The sequence below is a fragment of the Phaethon aethereus genome (assembly GCF_964289735.1).
Source record: "Phaethon aethereus genome assembly, chromosome: 1".
NCBI lineage: Eukaryota > Metazoa > Chordata > Aves > Phaethontiformes > Phaethontidae > Phaethon > Phaethon aethereus.
Window position 1 is genome coordinate 155053183 of NC_138575.1, and position 21022 is coordinate 155074204.

The following is a 21022-nucleotide window of genomic DNA, read 5'->3' on the forward strand; positions in this document are numbered from 1 at the left end:
AGTAAATTAACTAGTTCTTCAAAAAACCCACAACAAAATATACTATTCTCATGTGACAGTCATGTCAACTGTACTCTAAGATATCCTGAAAGTCCTTTACTTTCTACTGATTATGCTCCCATCAGTCAGAATTACTACTTAAAAATTTTCTTCCCCTCCTCGGTTATTGGCATAGTCTCATTTTTCAAAGGAAGCCTTAGCCAGGTACCAGATTTGGTACTTTTAGTAAGTGTAAAAACAGTGTCAAAAATCAAACAGCAATAAAGGAGGAACACTTATACATTATGGCCACGTTAACAAAAATGGCAAGGATCTCGAAACCTAGGGCATAGTGTTTCCATGCAGAAGTGAAAGCAACCTGACCTGCTTAATATTCCTAGGGGAAAAACACTGATAAGACACTGCCATAACACACATGCTCAATCATCAGTGAGTCATGCTATATAAATGCATTACCTAGATTAAGACAAAACAGACCTCCCTACCTCCCCCAAGACTCTCACACACTCCTTCCCATTTCAGAACAAGTGACACTGCTTATTGATATCATTTGTACATTTTATGTCCAAACAGATGAAAAGAGCAGAAGAAGAACAGGAACCACGACTTTCTCATCCCAGTATAAATGCTTTACCCACTATCCCACCCAGACCTCTCTCTTCCCAGCTGCTAAAGCTTCCCCAAGCTCACAGAAGAGAAGGTACTTTTCCACACAGTTTACTCCCATGTTTACTTGTCTTCAGATTAATTCATTGGTATTTACTACACTACCTTGCTTAAATATATCCAGCACCATTTCTGAATTGTCAGGTCTGACATAACTTTATACAACTTCTTCTAGAACACTTCACCCCCACTGTAGCCAGGCCCAGGCACTCCTCAGTGCATGTATTTCTGCTGTGTGTGACTGCAGAGGCGAGAAAGCGGGTGAGGGGATTTCCCAGCATCTGCTTTGTGTTTTAAAGATGCAAAGAGAAGGGCTGGGCATCCTTGAGAATGCCCACAGCTCCACCAGGCAGACCTTGCTACATCCCTCTCAAGTGACATGTATCAGCAACTCCAGGCCTCCTATAATCAGCTTGTAACATAATCAGGTTTTAGCCAAAATTAAAACCCATTGAAAAACCTCCTACAGTACCTTGTATGAAAAAGCATAATAACGCAACACAGATAAACCTGAGTCCTTTTATAGCTTAAATTTAAAAAGTAGAGCTGCCCAACTCTGAATACCTAGAGCCTGAAGACCTAGTTCACCTTACACTTCCTTAGTCACAGCCCTTACTCAGCATAAAAATCACACCAACTTCAGAACTTGACAACTGATTCTGGTGGCACCCTAAGCAAGACCAAGTCTTTCAACTCATACTTATGTTGTTTTTACAGGGTTACAGTTTTACAGCGTTCATCAAGGATTCAGGCTAATTCACTGGAACATTAAGCTAAATGGCTACAGCGTGGGGGTACATCCTCTCCTGAGTCAGCTGGAAGCAGCTGTTTCCAGAAAGGTGATGGGATGAACAAAGGAAGATACAGCACACGGTTTCCCTTTGAATTTCAATTCGCTGTGTATATGGCACTGATAATGCGTACACCGCTGCTTGCTTTATCCATTAATTCTCTCTGTAAGCATCCCCAACCATGTCAGCACCAGAAAGTTAGACTACATACCATAGACCACACCTCTTGAGGAGATGGACTGCAAGACAGGGACTGCAGGAGCAAAGTCTCTCCCACTGTAAGAGAAGATCAGGTTTGAGACCACTTGAACATGCACAAGTCTATGGGACCTGATGAGATGCGTCCCAGAGTCCGGAGGGAATTGGCTGATGTAGTTGCCAAGACACTCTCCATGATATTGGAAAAGTCCTGGCAGTCAGGTGAAGTCCCTGGTGACTGGAAAAAGTTAAACGTTGCACCCATTTTTAAAAAAAGGTAGCAAGGAGGACCGTGGGAAGTACCAACCTGTCAGCCTCACCTCTGTGCCTGGGAAGATCAGGGAACAGATCCTCCTAGAAGCTATGCTAAGGCACATGGAGGACAGGGTGGTGATTCGAGACAATCAGCATGGCTTCACCAAGGGCAACTCCTGCCTGACCCACCTAGTGGCCTTCTAGGATGGAGTGACCACATGAGTAGAAAAGGGAAGAGCTGCTGATGTCATCTATCTGGATTTCTGTAAGGCCTTTGACATGGTCCCCCACAACATCCTTCTCTCTGAATTGGAGAGAGATGGATTTGATGGGTGGACTGTTGGGTGGATGAGGAACTGGTTGGATGGTTGCATCCAGAGGGTAGTGGTCAATGCTCAGTGTCCAGATGGAGATTGGTGATGAGTCTGTAGTTGCACCAGTAATATCTTCATCAATTACATCAACAGTGTGATTGAGTGCACTCTCAGCAAGTTTGCAGATGACACCAAGCTGAGTGGTACGGTTGACACGCCTGAGGGACAGGAGGCCATCCAGAGGGACCTGGACAAGCTTGAGGAATGGGCCCATGTGAACCTCATGAGGTCAAGTGCCGGGTCCTGCACATAGGTTGGGGCAACCTCTGGCATCAGGACAGGCTGGGGGATGAAGGGATTGAGAGCAGCCCTGCTGAGAAGGACTTGGGGGCACTGATGGACATGAGCCAGGAATGTGCACTCACAGCCTAGAAGGCCAGCAGTCTTCTGGGCTGCACCCAAAGCAGCATGGCCAGCAGGTCGAGGGGGATGATTCTGCCCCTCTGTTCCGCGCTGATGAGACCCCACCTGGAGTCCTGCGTCCAGCTCTGGAGCCCTCAGCACAGGAAAAACATGGACCTGTTGGAGCAGGTCCAGAGGGGGGCCACAAAAACAGTCAGAGGGATGGAACAGCTCTCCTATGAGGACAGGCTGAGAGAGTTGGGATTGTTCAGCCTGGAAAAGAGAAGGCTCTGGGGAGACCTTCTTGCAGCCTTCCAGTACTTAAAGGGGGCTTGTAAGAAAGATGGGGACAGACTTTTTAGCAGGGCCTATAGCGATAGGACAAGGGGTAATGGTTTTAAAGTAAAAGAAGGCAGATTTAGACTAGACATAAAGAAGACATTTTTCACAACGAGGGTGGTGAACCACTGGCACAGGTTGCCCAGAGAGGTGGTAGATGCCCCATCCCTGGCAACATTCCAGGTCAGGTTGGACGGGGCTCTGAGCAACATGATCTAGTTGAAGATGTCCCTGCTCACTGCAGGGGGGTTGGACTAGATGACCTTTAAAGGTCCCTTCCAACCCAAAGATTGTATACATCTCTGGTATTTGATGAGTATCTTGATCTATTTTATTTTAAGCAAGAGACATTTGCTACAGGAACTCACAGGAAGTAATCATTTAAACTCATTCTTTGTGTTTTGTTTGCTTTAGCCAGACACACAGCCCCTGCTGCCTAACTTTATCAACTATTCCCTTTTACAGTATCTGCTATTGTTCCCCATTTCAGGCAGCACAATCCATATGCATATCTATGCAGCTTCTCTTTTCTCCCAACATACAGTCCATGCCAATAGCAAGTACCACAGGCCATTCAATTTAATATTGTCCTGAACAATGGTAATTTTTGCCTTCAGGTTGCAGAGGCAAAAAAACCCAAACCATTCCTAATTACTTGGGCCATCTCCATGCTGCTGGGTGCATATAAATGCATTATATAAGTGGCATTTGCTGAGCTATCCACTAACACAATGCTGCTTTCTTTGCCCCCCCCCCCCCCTTTTTTAAATTTAATGCCTCCACAGTAGGAGGAACACTGGTTGCCATTTCACCCACATTCCCACTTCCCATTTTCATCATCACTGTTCCATTTCTTCCCAATTTCAGTATTATTAAACAGATGTGCCAGAAAACAGGAAAAAACCTCACTGTAGCCTGAATTAAAATTGACTACTTGGAAATCTGAAATAAAAACCTGATATTATCTTGGTTTTGCCCTCTACTCTGCAATGCTTTTAACTAATGCACTCTGTGGTTATGCAATGTTGTGGCCGTTTCCAAGCCACTTGCTGCTCTTCGATACAAGATACCTGGTTGTTTATCACCTTTTTACTTAATCACAGTATAGGAACCTACAGAGCAAGTTTTAACCTCAGCTCATTTGAAATGTACACAAAGCCCTGAAAAACACGCTTAGCAATGGCATCATCAGGAAGCCTTTTACACGGAGCAGTGTTAATAGGTGTAATTAAAACTGAATGATGTAGTTTTCCTCTCAACATTCCCAAGATGACAATGTTTTCTTTCATATACTTCCGTGCTTCCCTCTGACAAGTTTTGACATGCCAGCTTGTTCAACCTCTAGTAGGAACATGCACACACAGACTCTTACAACACAACACTACCCAAAATTTTGCCCGAGCAGTTCCATCATGCAGACCCCGTTAGCAGCCCACTCATGCTAAACCAACCTGCTACCTCTGTAGCTTTGCGGAGATACAAATATGCAGCAAAATGGACATTACTTTAGCTCAAAGCTTAAAGTGAGCGTCCTTCATTTATTCACAAGGGATAAATACAATACAGAACATAAGAGAAAGGTTTACTTTCAATAAAATATGGGTGGGTTAAAATATTGTTTGAATATGACAACAGTTCACAACTGTTTTTATAATTACTAGCAGCTTAAAAGGCAGTGGTGTTAGCTTAAGAGCGCAGCTGCTTTGCCAGAGACAATGGCTCTTTCATGTCACAATTTCAGTTGATGCCTGCAAGTACCACACTCTCCTAGGCAGCATATGCTAAATAAAACACCGGCCCACAGCTAAGCAGTACATTTTAAAAAGGTATCATTTAGCTAAAGAGGAAAAACTTTTGAACAGTAGAATCATCAACTTAATCTCAACTGCCTAAATAGCTTTTCAGAGAGAGGCGACTGACATTTGAATTCACTACTGGAGTCATTTTACAGACTAAAATGCAGAGAAGCATATAAAAGTGCTGTGCTTTATTTATCCTGAAATCTCGAGCTGAACAGTTCTCCCCATTCCAAACTACAGTTAGCTCACAGTATGAGATATTTTAAAGGTCACCATAAAAAGTGTCTTCAAGCCCTATTAATATATTCAAATCTTTCTTAGTACAGCTGCCTCAAAAGCTGCAAATCAGACTTGGGGGGAGGAAAGAAAACAAGTTCAGATGTGCCTACAGTAACAGAAGGAAAAAAGCCATTTAAACATGAAGGCAGCACATCCAGAAACTAAACGTATACATTTAAAAATCACAACTTACACTTCTGAAGTAGGTGTCTGTTTGTAATAGATGGAGCACGAGCTATCACTGCTGAGGGGTCTGAGGACTGCACACAGGCACCGCATTTTGAGAACGTTGTGGCACAGCTTGGCTCAGCAAACCCCTCAACCGCAGCTTTTAATTTCCTAGTGCTAAACTTCCCAGTCAAACTCCTCTCCCGGGGACTGCTGCTCCGCGTATGACATCAGCCTGCACACTTGCAGGCTCAGGGATGCACCAAAGTGGGGGAGGCACAAAGAGTTTTCTGACTCAAGCTCATCTGTATTCCATGCTCCATTTACTCGGAGTAATTGTGATGTTTCAGCTCCACAAATTTTATCCAGACTGCTAGGTCTGTGATGCAAGTGTAGAATATGCTTGGGACATGTTGTCTAAGAGAACAGAAGAATCTAGCAAAATTAATGTTTGAACAAGCAAAGATTTGCAAATGGCTTTCTTCCAGCTGAGAACTGGCTTGACACTTGCCACTTCGCAAAATTAAAAAAGCAGACATATAATACTAATACTTGGCTTGCATTTCATGAAATTAATTTTTTTTTGAAACATTTTTCTTCCATTTTGTTTTAAAATAAACATGGTGGTGTTTGAACAAAGTAAAAAAACCTCAACACCCCGCCCCCCAATTACATACATAATGCTGATTACACTGGGTCTGTACTCCCTGTATGTCTTCAGAAGAGTTTTATGTCTACTGATCAGCAGAGCCTGTTAAGACTTTTTATTTTTCATTATGTTAGCCACCCTTCAGCAAGTTCTACACTCAAATAGCTTTCCTCTTGTCATTTTGGATATAGTCCACATAGTCCACATAAAGTCCCTGTCCCAACTTCTGTATCTGCTTTTTTTTTTTTTTTTTTTGCTTAAGTTTTTCCTTGCACTGAACTTTGTGGCTTGTAACCTTCCCCAGACAGGTAACAGCTCATGTTCCTGGGCCTCCTTATTCCACTACAATTACCCATTTCTGTACTTCGTATCCAACTGGGTTTTTTAAATTTGAGGGAAATCCATTCTTTCATGCCTTAGTTTGCTCACCCTATTTCTTCTGTTACTAGAAGGGAAGCATTATGTCCAGGATCAGAAGCACACGCAGGAACCAATGCTACTTTGACCAAACACTACACGCTCAAGGCAGTACTGCTCTTACCAGCTAGCAAAATTCTCTCTTAAGATGATACTGTATTATTATATTGGATGACCTACGCTTGGACTTGAACCAAGGAGGCACAACTGTTACAGAATAAAGTAAATAAAACCGGAATGGCATACAGTGGCACTATAGCCACTATGAGAGAAGGGGACAAGGAGAACAAGCTAAGAGGCAGTGGTGGAAACATGGACAACACTAAGCTCTGCCAGAGCCATCACCCAGCTGTACTTGGCAAACTCTACCTCTTCAGCTCTAGCCTGTGGCTTAAGACAATACAAGACCCAATGACAGACTTAAGGAAAAATGACTTAATTCTTCAAAATTCTTGATTCATTACACAGAAAAAATGTTAATACTGAGAAAAAATATGCAATGACTCTGAATGCCTGAGACAAGAAGCACCTACCAAATTTCAAGACACTATACAATTGGAGAAATTATGCTAAGTAGCAACTCTAACACCTTGATAAAACTTACAATGACACAACTGGAATGAAGACAAACGATCTGTTCCCAAAATTTATAGAAACATTTTTTTGTGTGTGTGATTATCAGAGGCAAATACAACCTCAGAAACATGCAGCTCTGGAACCTGCAACTCCTGTACAGGCTGTATTACGTTTTATTCCCATTTCCACATGTTCACATACACTCAGGTTTCTAATTATATATTAATTTCAATAGTTTGACTATTAAAAATAAACTTAACAAAACGTTTTCAGCTTTGAAGATTTGAACATGAAAGATCTCTCATTTGTTAAGTAATATAATTAACTCCCTTCACTCCTATTTATATAAACACGCACATATATGAATATATATGGACATAGATGTACACATACATGCACACACACTCTTATTCTATTACAAAAGCCTCCATGTTGCTGCTTCATATGATCAAGAAGCAAGCAACAAAGAAGAGAAGGCGGAAACACAGGCTGGCATTCATACTGAATGGCATTAAAAAAGAAAAAAGTCACATTCCCATTGAATGCCCCTTTTAAATCTCCAGCCCCATCCCAAGTACTGCCATTTAGAACAGACTTCACAAAATGCTATTCAAAAAGAAGCTTTTGACTAGAAGTCCAAAATAATTCTGCGTAAGTTAATATAATCAGTTTTTAGGTATGCATATGCATACACACACACACACAGATTCTACACCAGGCATCAATGACATTTTAACAGGTATTACAACACTGCTTGAAGAGCCTGCTTGATACTTCAGAAAATGACATATAAAAAAAGCCTCATGTGTAATATTCTATTAAACCAGATGACTGCTTACAATTTTGATGTTACAGTGATTCAACTGGTTAAAGAAACAATACAGTTAATGCTTCAAAGTGATAGCAAATTTCCTTTAGGTTGCATTTAGTCAGTGACAGTAAACACATCAGTAAAACTTGTTTTTTTATTCTATAGAACATATTAAATAGAGGTAAAGTTTCTGACGTTTCACCTACAGCAACAATCTAGGAATTTTTTAATTTCATTTTTGTTGATATGGTTCCCACCAAAAGCAATGAACTTAATAAACTGCAGAAAATACTAGTAAGAATCTGACTTAAAATTATCTGCTAGGTTTTCTATAGAAAGCCTTTCAGAAGCACAATTAATGCATATGTGTTCAGTTTATGAAGTGCACAGAGTTCATGGCAAGAAATAATCTGCTGCAGACAGTAAGAATTTATGTTCCAAATCAAACCACTTCAGACTGTTCCTTTTTCCTCTCTCTAAAATGCTACTGAATAGCACAGCTCTTACAAACATAATATTCAAATCCAAGAGTTCAGCAAACATCTATTTCTCTTCCATGTTTTTGCCGGTATTAAAACCACATATAATGTTTTTGGACCCTCTACTAAAACTATACCAGAAAACCAGCCAGCAAATCATAATCACCACCGTTTCTTAGAAGTCTTAAATCTCCGTCTTTGACATCTCTGAAAAATTCCAGTTCAATATTAATCTAGTATTAACTGCAGTGTAGTTCTTTCATTATTACTACAATCATGACTATCCTCAAACTTCAGAGTAATTTTTACATTAAGGTTTATGAGGGATGCTTTTACACAGTAAAAACATCTCAGCTAAAAAAAGGAGACAGTTCCGAGTATCTTCTTTTTCTTCGTGCCTTCAATCCATTTGTTATTCCTGGCAGAAGAGTCTCTCTTCCCCGTCTTTAAAACAATGTAATTAAAAGCCCTCTGGCATTGTGAGAGAAAAAGGTTCAGAATTGCTTAAAGCCACCTTCCGATTTCTTCATGGCAGCAGTCTCAAGCAGACTTTTTAGTCAAGTCACTTGCTACCTACAGCAATGGTGTTCAAGAAAAATGAAGGGCTTTGAATAATAAAATAAAGGTAATTAAAAAAAAAACAAGCAGCATTCACTTCTTTTGACTCATGCCTGGCAACACAATAGCATTAAACAGTAAGCTATTTATCACAACTTCTCTCCCCTCGAGCTATCTCTTACAAACAATACAATTGCTTTGAACTTACTTCCACATCCAAATTACTTAAACTGCTCTATGATACTTGTATTGACTCCACCAGGATTTGGTATCAAGCCGACTTTACAGACTAGAACCTGAATTTGTCTTAGGACAATGTATGCAGAAAGTAACACAGAGGAGAAGAAATGCTTCTCTTCTCCATTTGCAGAACAAACAGCTTTCCTTCCTTGCATTTCTGTCATGGTTTCTCAGACAGAGTTATTCCCTGTGCTTTCCAAGAGTTCTGAAAGTTATAATAATCCTTTACAAGTATCTCCAAATCCTAAGAAATGTAGATGGTCGCTCTGCTATCACTTGCCATCTATAGAGTAAATCCCAGACCTCTACGTGGAAAGAGCATAAAGGCACAAAACCAAAAAAAATCTAAGCCTAGTATTAAAAACCCCATAGGCTTGGATCACCTAAATATGTCACCATTTACAGAAAGGGGTACCAGAAGTAGGCTATTTGAAAGAAAGAAAACACTAAGGGGTTTCAGTGGGCTTTTTAAACATATTTCGTCTTAATTTTAATTTGTCATTGCTTCTGACAAAAAAACACCTCTTTCTGCCTATATTGCAATGTGAATTTGCAGCTTGATTTTTCAAAGTGCAGTTGGAACATAGTTACATGTCTTACCAAATACTATGAACTATCACTTATGTTAGTAGCTAGAAGGTTTTTTATTTATACTATTAGGAGTAAAGCTCACAAATGTGCCATATATTGTTGCTGTTAAAATAAAATGTGAGTTCTTGGAAGAAGCTAACACTGTACAAAACACAGCAATTATGCTCCTCTGTTTTGGAAGGGTTAAGACCATCCAAAAAAATCTCTACTTTGGTCCATCACAACAAGACAAAAAAAGGTGGGGAAAAACACAAAACAGATATCCAGCTAGAATTTGTCCCATGTCTAACCTTCAAGAGAAGGTCATGGTTCTGTCCTGTGCCACAAGCAAACATAAATAGCCCCAAACTAACAGCTACCGCAGCATCTGATCATCAGGAGAATACACAGGACAAGTCTGTGAAAGCAGATGACTTTAATCAAATGCTGGCCTCAAGTCTCTTCCCTCAAGGTGATACAGGGCCTCTTCTATGCAAATTCAAGGTCAGTCCCAAAGCTGAGCAACCTCTATCACATTAACTCAGCATCCTACTTCTTACACACAGGAAATACTGATCTTGTAAACTTGAAAAGCACATACTCCTTTCCTATCACTCAAAAGTAAAGCTAAGGGTATATCATTATAAAGTTAAATACATACAAATGTACAGGCTTTTACAGGGCTAAGTTACAATTGACCAATTGTCTATTAGTAATCATGTCAATTTTGCCATAATTTCACAAACTTGTTTTGATCTTGACATTTTTTAAAGAAAGATGACAATCAGTACACTGTTTTACATGCTCAGAGTTCAGCATGTGTTCTTTAAATGAGAAAGTGCTCTCAAAGGAGTTGACAACACATTGCCAAAAGTGACAAGCTGGTCCTGATCACATAGAACAGCTTTGTGTTACGGGCTTTTGTTTGTTTCATAAAATATACTGCTATTTTTTTTTTTCCTTAAACAAGCTCTACCATACCAAATGCATGTCAAATGCGTGTCAAGAGAGACATCACAGCTTTACAACACAAGTATATTTTATGCACTTTTTTGTATCAGACTTAAAAAGCCCGCAAAGTAAACATACCTGTGTTCTGTGAGAACATTTACTGCTGACGGATGGTTGGCACAGTATGCAAGGTATAAGCTTTTCATCTGTGGCATCAAATTTAGAAAACATCCTCCAACCCTCTGCTGAGCTTCAGGCAACCTAAAAACAGAGTAATAAAGATGAAATTACTCTAATACTGACAGAGAAATAGACTAAAGCCTGGAAAAATAGTGTATATTGGGTTTTTTTCATTTGTTTTGTTGGTCTGTGTTTTGCTCTGTGAGATCAACAGATTTCTGTGATCACTGACCAGCAACCAACAGCTTTCTCTTCCTTCTTTACAGCTCACCCTGTAACTGCCAGGCCTGATTATGCCACCACAGTATAGGCAGAATATGGTACATACCTCTAAGACGGTCATTCAGCAAAATTTTTTCAAGAATTAGTGGTAACTAGTACTTTCTTTAGGAGTTTGATTTTTAGTCAACATACGTATCAGTTAGAACAGTTTACTACTCACTTATATACACCATGCCAATCTTAAAAGCAGTATTTCAGCACTTAGATAAAAACTTGATGGAGTAGCAACAGGATTCTCTCCCTCTACCCTACACCAGCAGAGATGATAGGCTTAAAATATTCATTAAAAGATCCAAGTACCATATTAAGCTCTGATAGCACAAACAGAAGCCAGTTACAGAGCAGTAACAAGCTGCTTTCAGACAATTGTCACTCATCTTGCTTTTTAAGGACCATAAAGCACTTTTATGTTGGTTTGTAACCGGGGCAAGACTGCTACTTTACCACCATCAGTATGGAACTACTTTCTATAACTCATACTTTCTTCATCTTTCATGCTCGAATGCACCACATCCGCTAAGTACTGAAGGAAAATTTCACAATTCTGTTCAGAAGAGCATATTTTGTACAGCATAAAATGGTGCTTAAACAACAGCAACCTCAGTGACTTTGGCAAAAAAGATGACTCAGCGAGAGAAACAGTATTTAGAAGAAAAGCTTACTTTCACACAGTCTTGGTGAACCTAGTCTGTTTTGATCAGGTTTGTCAGAGGAATATACACACATTTATTCACAGAAATAAGGGGGACCAGATATGAAAAAAGGTAATATGAATATACACAGTGTATTTTTCAAAAGGTGTTAGCAGAAACAGTCATCTCAAATTGCAGTAAGAAAATATCTGGAGTATAAATATCCAAAACTGGTTGTGTGCCATCAGCTTAGAATGGGTACAATCAGCAGAAAGTAGAAGTCTGACTTCTGATTTTGCATCTGTACAGTCTGGGTGCAGGGGGGGAATATGCGACCTTCCAGTCTTATTCTTAATATCTCCTTAAGCTGCATACTTCATAAATAAAAGTACACTCACATACTTTAAAATCTAAAACAATTTTCAATCTAAATACAAACTGATGGGAAGAAATATATACTCTAACCAGTCATGCTTCCTTACTGCTACCATATCACCATTCTTAGCACCACTCAAAAGTATCCATACTAGAATTGGAACAAGTGAATGATATCATAAGGGTGCCGGAAGGGATGAAACCCTACTGCTTTCTACAGAGCAACTCCCACTTGAAGGGCTAAGCCTCTTCAGCAGTAAGTTATAAGGCCAACAGCCAATTGTACAACCCACACTGAAGTTAACCAGAATATGGGACACTAAGTTTTCAGCAGGCCTACACTACAGGCTTGTCCCCGATGCCTTGTCTAAACCCACCGTACAACATGTGCAAGGAGATGAAATGCTTCAATTTCTCCATACATTTCCTCTCCTTGCATAAAGATGGCATCTCCTCACATAAATATGCCCAGTCTTTGCTTCAGCCTGTTTGCAAGATGAGACAAACAGTGGATTTTGTTGTTGTTATCATCCATTTAACTGCTCTTAAAACCAGTATTCCACCCTGGATGGAGTGGAATCCAGATGAGTCCTCAGTAAGTAGTCAAAGTTAGCACAGTCAAAGGGTTTCATGCTAACATTAGTTCCAACAATTCCCTCTGGAACAATACTGTTTTGTCGTCAAGATTTTCTGCAATTGTCCCGAACATGTGCATAAAGTCTCTAAACACACCAATATTTAAGCACATTCCCTCTGAAAAAGTGAGAGATGCTCCAGTGAACTCCAGTAGAAAAGAACTGTTCAGCTTTCCAGGAAAGCCACTCCTCCAGGCAGGGGATGTTCCCATCCTGCTCCTTGGGTTTGCTCGTAGTGGTTAAAAGTTCACCCCAAAAAATACTCCCCCAAATTTCAAAACAAGATGTCTGTCTTCCTGCTAAGCTGTACAGTCCTTCTGTACAGTGTGGGAAGACCTACCCAATATGAAGTCAAAATTGAGTGTATGGGTGTTCAAAACAAGAGGGGAAACACACACTCTTATTTGACAGCAACGTTCATTATAGACACCCAGAAAAATGACACCTGAATCCCCACTTAGCACATCATGCCAGATATACTCTGATCACATTATCGGCACTCCTTACATTAAAGGCTAGGGCCTCTGTATTTTATTCTCTGTATCTTCATTTCTCTTTCAAGAAAAGTTTAAACTCTGAAATTTAAGTGCCTGCTTTTGCAGGTATTTAGGGGAAACCCAGAAGCACTCCCCAGCATACCATAGGAATGCTATTTTTACAGCCTTCCAAGCAGCACATCCTGCCTAGCAGCTGGTCCCCTTTAATAAATGTAAGCACGAGCTAGTAATACATTCTTCAAGTAATAGATGCCACAAAAGTCTCAAACTCTGAAGACATACTCAAGGAACATAACTCGGTATTAAACAGTAAGAGGCCCCAATAAACAGTTGCTGAAAATGGTTAAATTGTCTTTTCACACGGTAGTGCCAGTGGCAGGGGGGTGGGGGGGAGGAGAGGGAGAGAATGAATTATGGCTGTTCTCACCAAGTGGACATCTGTGTCTTCTCAGGCTGCTGCTCTTTTAGCAGAATCAAAGACTGACATTATTCTCTTTTACACATTGCACATGCATTGCGACTTCATACTGCACATTCTTTGTTGAATTAAGATAATTAACAGACTTCATGACGGGGTGGCAACTCATGCCCTTTGACTTTTCTAATCTATGCACTAGTTGCAAGTGTCCTACTATTTTTATGGTAACAATTAAGTGATCTGTATCTCCTTTAGTTTCTGAAAAAATAACAATTTAAAGTCTATGACCACACCACATAGAACGTTTAGTAATTAATGTGTTCAGTAAAGAGCATAGGTACTTCAGAATTTATTCTGAAGTTTTCATCCCAATATTCTCCTCATATTTAATACTTTAATTAAAAAGTAATCACATATAAATATTAATACACATATAAATGATAACTTCAGTTATGAACAGGCCAAATACATGTTTTAATTTCATTTACAGAATTAGAGAACCATAACAAAGTTTCTGTTGTTGTACACATGGCTAGAGGCATCATCATACCACTACATCTAACTACCTAACAGATTATCTGCTTGTTGGAGTTACATCTGATAGCTATCAGTTCTCCTTCTCCAGACTTAAAATGGGTTCCAACTGCCTAATAATTTGAGAAAAGAAAGCAAGAAAACACCTTGTTGCTCAATCATGCTTATTTTAAGATTGCAATCAAAGCCAGCAATCAGAACTGGACTGAAGCTTGACTGGCAACCAACAGAGAAAGAGTGACATTACAGAATATCTAATTATGTCCTGCATATTCTGAAGAAATCTGCCTTAGTTTCATTGTCAGTTGACATTACAATGTTTTGGGGAAGGCTGTGGAAACTGCAATGAATCCAGACAAATTTAACACAGACTAAGAGGCAATTTTAAAAGAAGAGTAGGTAACAAAATGTCACCAGCGTTGTGCGTTTTCTTTGTGCAAGGAAAAGATCAGATATTCCTAAATGTCACTTGACTGTGTGGTTACCGTAAGAGTCATGCAGCAAGATGTCTCTATACACCCACAGACACACACACCTGCAGAACCTGCCACAAACTGGTAACTTTCAATTATGTGGGTGGCATTTTCTGTTCTCCCCCATCTCCTCCCACACAAAGACAAACAGCAGAATTTGCTGCCCCTCTCAGCCTCTTGAAGGAGCTAGAGCAATGATAAGTTTGCTAGGTTTGCAGGAGGTCAGTATAAAGACTGTCTTGAACTTAAAAGCTGATAGCAGAGAAGACTCTGGACAAGTGAAAGTCTGCAAAAATTAAGGGATAATTGTGATTAATGACTCCAAGGGATTTAGTTTGTGAAGAAACACGAGATTAGATGTTACCTCCTCAAACTTCACAGTTAACAGGGTTACTGAAACAGAGGGGGCACTTCGCAATTTTCTGAGCTACTGTTTTCAGAAACAGAGGCAGTACTCAACTTATTCACAATCCATCAGTCTAATTTTCAATGCTCTCTTCACAACCATACCTTTCACTATTTGTCTATTGGCCTTACCTCTCAGACACCAGTTAATTTGCATGTTTGTCTCAGGCAATCTGAAGATACTCTGTTAAAATTCACTTAACATTGATAGCCTTATTTCTGTTGATACTCACAATAACCAAAAGCAAGGGAAGATTCTGGGATAAACCTTTAACAGACCTAATTTGTGTCTGCACTCCAAAAACAAACCTGAAACACTTACTAGTTTTGGATTACATGTAAGCAATCCCCCTCGTTTTTTTTTTTTTTTTTTTTTTTTTTACATTCCCACTCCACTCCAGTATCATCCCAGAGAAAACATGAACTATCTGCTTGCACTCACAAACAGAACAAGATAAACTCCACAGTTACTGTGACTGTAAGAGTGGGGACATGAGGGAAAGAGAGGGCAAAACCCAGCTATGGCTGTTATGGAGCAGGGAGACAAGCCTATGATACTACCTAAAGACAGCCAATGCCTTCAATTTGTTAAAGAGAAGATTATACCTAAGCAGTCCATGCAGGCTAGTGTCACCAGCCAGCCTGTGTGTGGTCCTCCTCCCCTCCTCCCAAGAAGTACAGCCATAGACTGACAGCGTCTATTCCCAGGTAAACGGAGTAATTTTTTTTTGCAGCAGGCAATCTCTGTTCAATCTCCTGCTACAAAAATACCCAAAGAGCAAAGCTTCCAAGAGAGATTATTTAGATCAGCCCAGAGATCACCTGATGGACACTGACTTCGATCATTCAGGGACTCCTCTGCTGTGTGAACCACTGCAAGACTAAGCTTTGCCGCTGGATCACAGATCTGGAAAGAGACCTAGAGCAGCGGACCACTTTCCATCTTCAAGAGACCAGAGCATAGAGCGCCTTTGCTCTGTTTACTGTCAGAAATCCACCCTTGTGCAACTGAAGACTCCGCCAGCGTCTCTCTGCCTTGTCCGTTACAGCTCTCTTCCATCCATCAAAATAAAGTGCACTTGAAGCTGATCAGTCAAAAAAAGCATGCTTTTGACACAGATCAGCCACAAGATTCTCACTCATTGCTAGACAGACTCATTTCGTACACCACTTTTGGTAAGTGAAGAAGAGAAGTCAAAAAGATAGAAGTAACGCCAAGCAAATCTGTCCAATGGTGCTCAGCATCCAGGCAGGCAGACAAGAAGTGTTCCAGGCTTGTGACAGACGGAGTAGCCCAGAGGAGCACCACGGTGATACTGCAATAGAGGCCAACCTGGACAAGTTCAAAGAGGACAACCTTTAGCAATGCACCAGAAGAGCTTTAAGGTTGGGACTGGGGTGGGAGGGTGGCACACAACCAAAACCAAACCATATCCAAACAACTCTTTCCCCAAAAACACACAAGAAGCCCACCACAGCATTATGTATTTTGACCAAAAAAAGAAAAAAAGAACCCCAACATTTAACAACATCAGGATTAAATAAGCCAATGTGGTGCATGCAAGAAGAGAAAAAGCACCAGGAAGTTTGTGTCACTGAAGTTCATGCCAGGATTTGTTAAGGGAAAACTCAAATGACAAACTGACTCAAGTGTGGAATTGAAAAAAACAAAAACAAAAAACAAAAAAACCCCCACCCCACTCAACTCTCACGCCCAAGAACAGGAATTTGTCAAGCAACATAGTCTGGCACCACTACAATTGGGAGGATACTGGTATTTGGTCATTCCGACATGTCAAGTTACAAAAACCACCACACCAGATGCTGCAATATGAAGTGTCTGAATGATGGAACTATAAGGTCTCTGCCAAAAATAAAATAAAATAAAACGATAAACCTATTTTCAGACCAGGAGATACTCTGAGTTTACAGAACAGGTTCACCAGCCAAAAAAACATGGCAAGATGACAAAAAACAAGGCAGCAGTGCAAGCATTCTTCTACATGGTGAGAATTATGATGGATTATATCCAAAACAGGAGGAAGCTGGATGCTCAAGTCAATATGCTATGATGAAAATTAAACTGAAAATACAAACTTGGCATGGCCAGCGTATTTATGAAATGAAAGTAATACAAAACATTTGCAATAACCATTCAGTAACCCTGGGGCATCACTTCCTCTGTCCATCATTATGTTCCTAGTTTATTACACAGCTACATTTCATGTGGCAGGAAGAAGAAAAAGGACAATGTAAGAAGGTGCTTTAATAGAGTGTAAATCAAGGAAGTAATTCTAAATAAGTTTTCCAAGCTTGAAGCTACATTATGGTATCACATTAACCTATATACCAAGTTAAAACAAAGCTTGCATTAATATTTGTTTAAAAGCATATGCTCGTTCACTCTTGTTTTAAAGAGCACCTTAATCAACAATTTTAAAGTGACAGTCTCTTCATGCAAGGTACTTCATTTCCCTAACTTCTGATTCACAGAAATAAAGTCACGGTAACAGAAGAATGAGACAACAAAGCACAGTGACAAGAAAAGAAAGGAACCATTTAAATATGTGGACAAACAGTTATTCTCGGGGATTTAGACACTTAACTGATCAAGCCTAACTTGCCAGAAAAAAAATAACCTTCTTCCTCAAACAGAGGGTGGAAGAAAGGCCATTTTAGGAATGTTTCCATTCCACTGCTGAATGGCCACCTAAACTACACCGTCCTCCTTTCCATTCTCTCCAGTCAAGTTGACTAGCGGCAGAAGAGAGGAAGAGAAGCCAGGTGGTAGGAGGACACGAGATCCCAGTTCAGCAGCAGACCCAGACATACCTTACTGCCTAGGGGAGATGCAGCTTATACTTTGTCATGACAAAGCTTCTGCTTCACACAGAGTAGCTCAGAGGAAAACAGGAAGGAGAGGTCAAAACAAAACACTCTCAGCTGATCTCAAGATCACTGCTGCCAAAAGAGGTATTTTCTTCTCCATCCAAGACATTCATTCCTTTTTGTGGCCAAGTACTCCCAGCAGACTGAAACTTGTCAGAGCCCTCAGTAGCAATTCAAGTGACTAACTTGGCAGAAAACAAATTTGGACAAGCAAGTTGCCGTAGCTCACCGTGTGGTCAGACAAAACCAGAACACAGGACACAACTGAGGTTAGGAACAGGAACTACACTTTCAGTGAGTTTCAACACTAGAAAATTGTTAGGACAATTCATATGTGATAGGGTCACCTTCTTTGCACCCCAGAGTGCTGAGGTATAAGCTGAAATATACCCAGCTACCACATCAACCTAACCTAACCTATGGAGGGAGGACAGGTGTCTTCATCCCCTTCTTTGTGCTTCTTGCTTCCTATATGGCACAGTACAGGAGTTGAGGCTTATTTTTTTTTAGTCGAATTGTTCTTTCTGCCTATCCTACATGTGTCTCCCAGCACATTCTGACAACCACCAGTGTTCAGGACAAGAATACCAAGTACAAACGTTATCACACAGGGTTCTTCAGAGTTGCTTTCCCCCTCCTCCACTGTTCCGTCACAACATAAGCTCCCTTTACTCTTTCTCATACTCTCTTAAGGAAAGACTTAAAATTCATGCTTCTAAAACAAAAAACACCACTTTCTCTACCACTTCCCCACTGGTATGAAATTGCATAATGGAAATTCATAAATTGTTTACAAACTATGTCAGAATTCCTACCTCTGCAATTGAGTCAAACATCTGTTGCTGTATTGCTGTAGCAACTATCCTTGAAGTGAGAGGAACAAGAAAAAAAACACCCAAAAAATCAAAATCAACACTCCCTCCCCAATTATCTCAAACATCAACATACACAACAAGTAAAATAATAATAATAAAAAAATAGCTGCTTGTTAGAATTTTACAGTATCCGGTATGCAGAGTACTTACTTTGTGCATTCTTCTAAAGACTGTACAAGCATTTGCTGGAAAGAACTTATTTCTTCCAGGTTTCCCATTAAGTATGAAGTATTGGTCGAGTTTAACCTGGAGCCAAGGTAAATAAAAGGCATTTAGGTTTGCAGTTATTGACTAGTTGTGCTTTAATAAAACCTACAACCTTAAAAGAAAATGCTTACTGGTTCTTAGATCAAGGACCATACTGTCTTAGTCAACAAGCAAACTGGATAAAAGCAAGCCCTGCCTCGAGGATCTCACAATCCACACAAGAAAATGTGCATTAACATTGAAGTTGAAGTTTTGGCCACATAAACCCTCCCCAATGCACAAGAGATCTTAAGCTTAATTTTAGAACACCAAAACAAACTCACATACTTTTCACTGGCTTGTAACGGTCGCAGGTAGTTTGAAAGCATTGTTTGTAGCTCCTTAGCATATTCATTTTCTGTTTCTAATATATTTTGTAGCACCTACAATAAATGACAGTTGCTAATTGATATTTTTAAGAGATACTTCAAAATGCTCAAATCAATACCAAATTTCAGAACATACTAAAATATACTCAGCACTGGGAAAATGTAAATGAAAGTTCCTACATTAAAAAAATTAAATACCAGCAAGAAAGGATTACATACTCTATGTAATGAAATTCACAGAGAAAACCCAAAAAACCACTACATACATGATAAGCCATCAAAGCCATAAACTCACCACAAAAAAAAGTGGTAAGTTAACCGGAATTTCACTGCACTTGAACTTTTACCATAAAATTTGAGAGCTATACAGAGTGTTCTTCCAAAGCTAGGAGTAACTATTCCTCCTATGTACTTTAAAACAGTCAAAGATGATCAGAGGTTGGTAAAGCACATCAGAAGTTGCAAGACAAATGAATAGTGTTTTCTCAGTCTCAGTTACAACACACAACAGCTAATCTTGCTAGCAAAGTGTTTACTTATTCAGATGCGCTCTTCTATCCAGAAGGTCTGCATATTAACAGATACATAAATATTAAGTAACTGTCAGCTTTACTTAGTAATATGATTACCATTGTTGCATTCTTTTTAAATGTGGCTGCCTATCCTTCAGCCAAGAGTGCAATAACAGATGCTACCATGAAAAAATTACACCAGATTCTGATGTAAAGCCAAGAATTTATAAAATAAAGCACACACTTGTTTTTTGGCTGAATATAAATCAAACAACTGGAATACTCCCAAAAACATACAAGAAAGCATTTTACTGGGCCTTCTCCAGGGAGTCTGCTTTAGGATATCCTCCAATATATTCACATCAAGTTCTACTGTGCTTCTAGAAGGCAAATTACTTTTTGCCTCCAAAAAGTTAATGATTTAGCAAGAGAATCATGAGAACTAAATGTAGTTCAATGAATACAGCTGAGCTTTGAAAATTTTTTGCTATTCACTGGTCATAAGCCACGCCACAAACCTTCTCATTTTGCTACATACCATATTTGTCAAGCCTACAGTAATATCTCATTTCAGCATTTATAGTAACAACTGTAATTGAGTGCATTATTCACTGTTGCAGTCAATACTCTTTCTTAGGAAAGAAAAAAAGGCATTCATTCCTAAATGCAAACCTGATGAAATAACTTTAAATAGTTCAGTATGTCAACGGAGAATTCACTGTTCCTTTCATTGGCGTCATTGATTCTGCTTATTCCTTGAATGCTTCTATTCATTTGGGGGGAGAGAGAGAGAGACCACTTTTGAGTTCATTCTTTTGTTGGAAATCTGAATCCTGAACTGAAGATTAAAATGTCTCCATTCTCTGCTAAACACAGAAGAATGTCACAGGGAAAGCTACAGCTACTAACTAGGAAACTACAGCATAAAGTACAACATAGGTACACAAATTTTTAGAAAGTTGGTTCTTTGACCACTTAAACCAGAAAAAAGAAAGAAAAAAACAATTTCCATTTATCACAGCACTAATTAAACACTCTCTTACAGATATATAAAACAAAGTCAGTCAACTGTCAAAATGGAAATGCCAAAGTACTTATGATCCACGAGGTTCAAAACTAAACGCAAGACCAATCTTTTCCAATATGGCTTTTCCTACAAAAACCTCACAGCCCAAAATCATTACACAGCCATTAGTAGGGAAAAGGAGACTGAAAGCCAAGGACAAAAACAGTGTCCTGATGAAGCACTGAGTATCATTAAGTCATCCAAAGATAAAA

General features: G+C 39.6%; 1 protein-coding gene across 1 annotated transcript in view; it reads right to left on the reverse strand.

Moving 5' to 3' along the window:
- Positions 1 to 21022, reverse strand: part of ARHGEF7 (Rho guanine nucleotide exchange factor 7) — a gene marked incomplete at its 5' end in the record, with an annotated part of 125600 nt that overhangs the window by 31749 nt on the left and 72829 nt on the right. Inside the window, 3 exon segments of the mRNA XM_082009239.1 lie at positions 10601 to 10723; positions 18808 to 18903; positions 19192 to 19286. Coding sequence (XP_081865365.1) covers positions 10601 to 10723; positions 18808 to 18903; positions 19192 to 19286 — 314 coding nt within the window.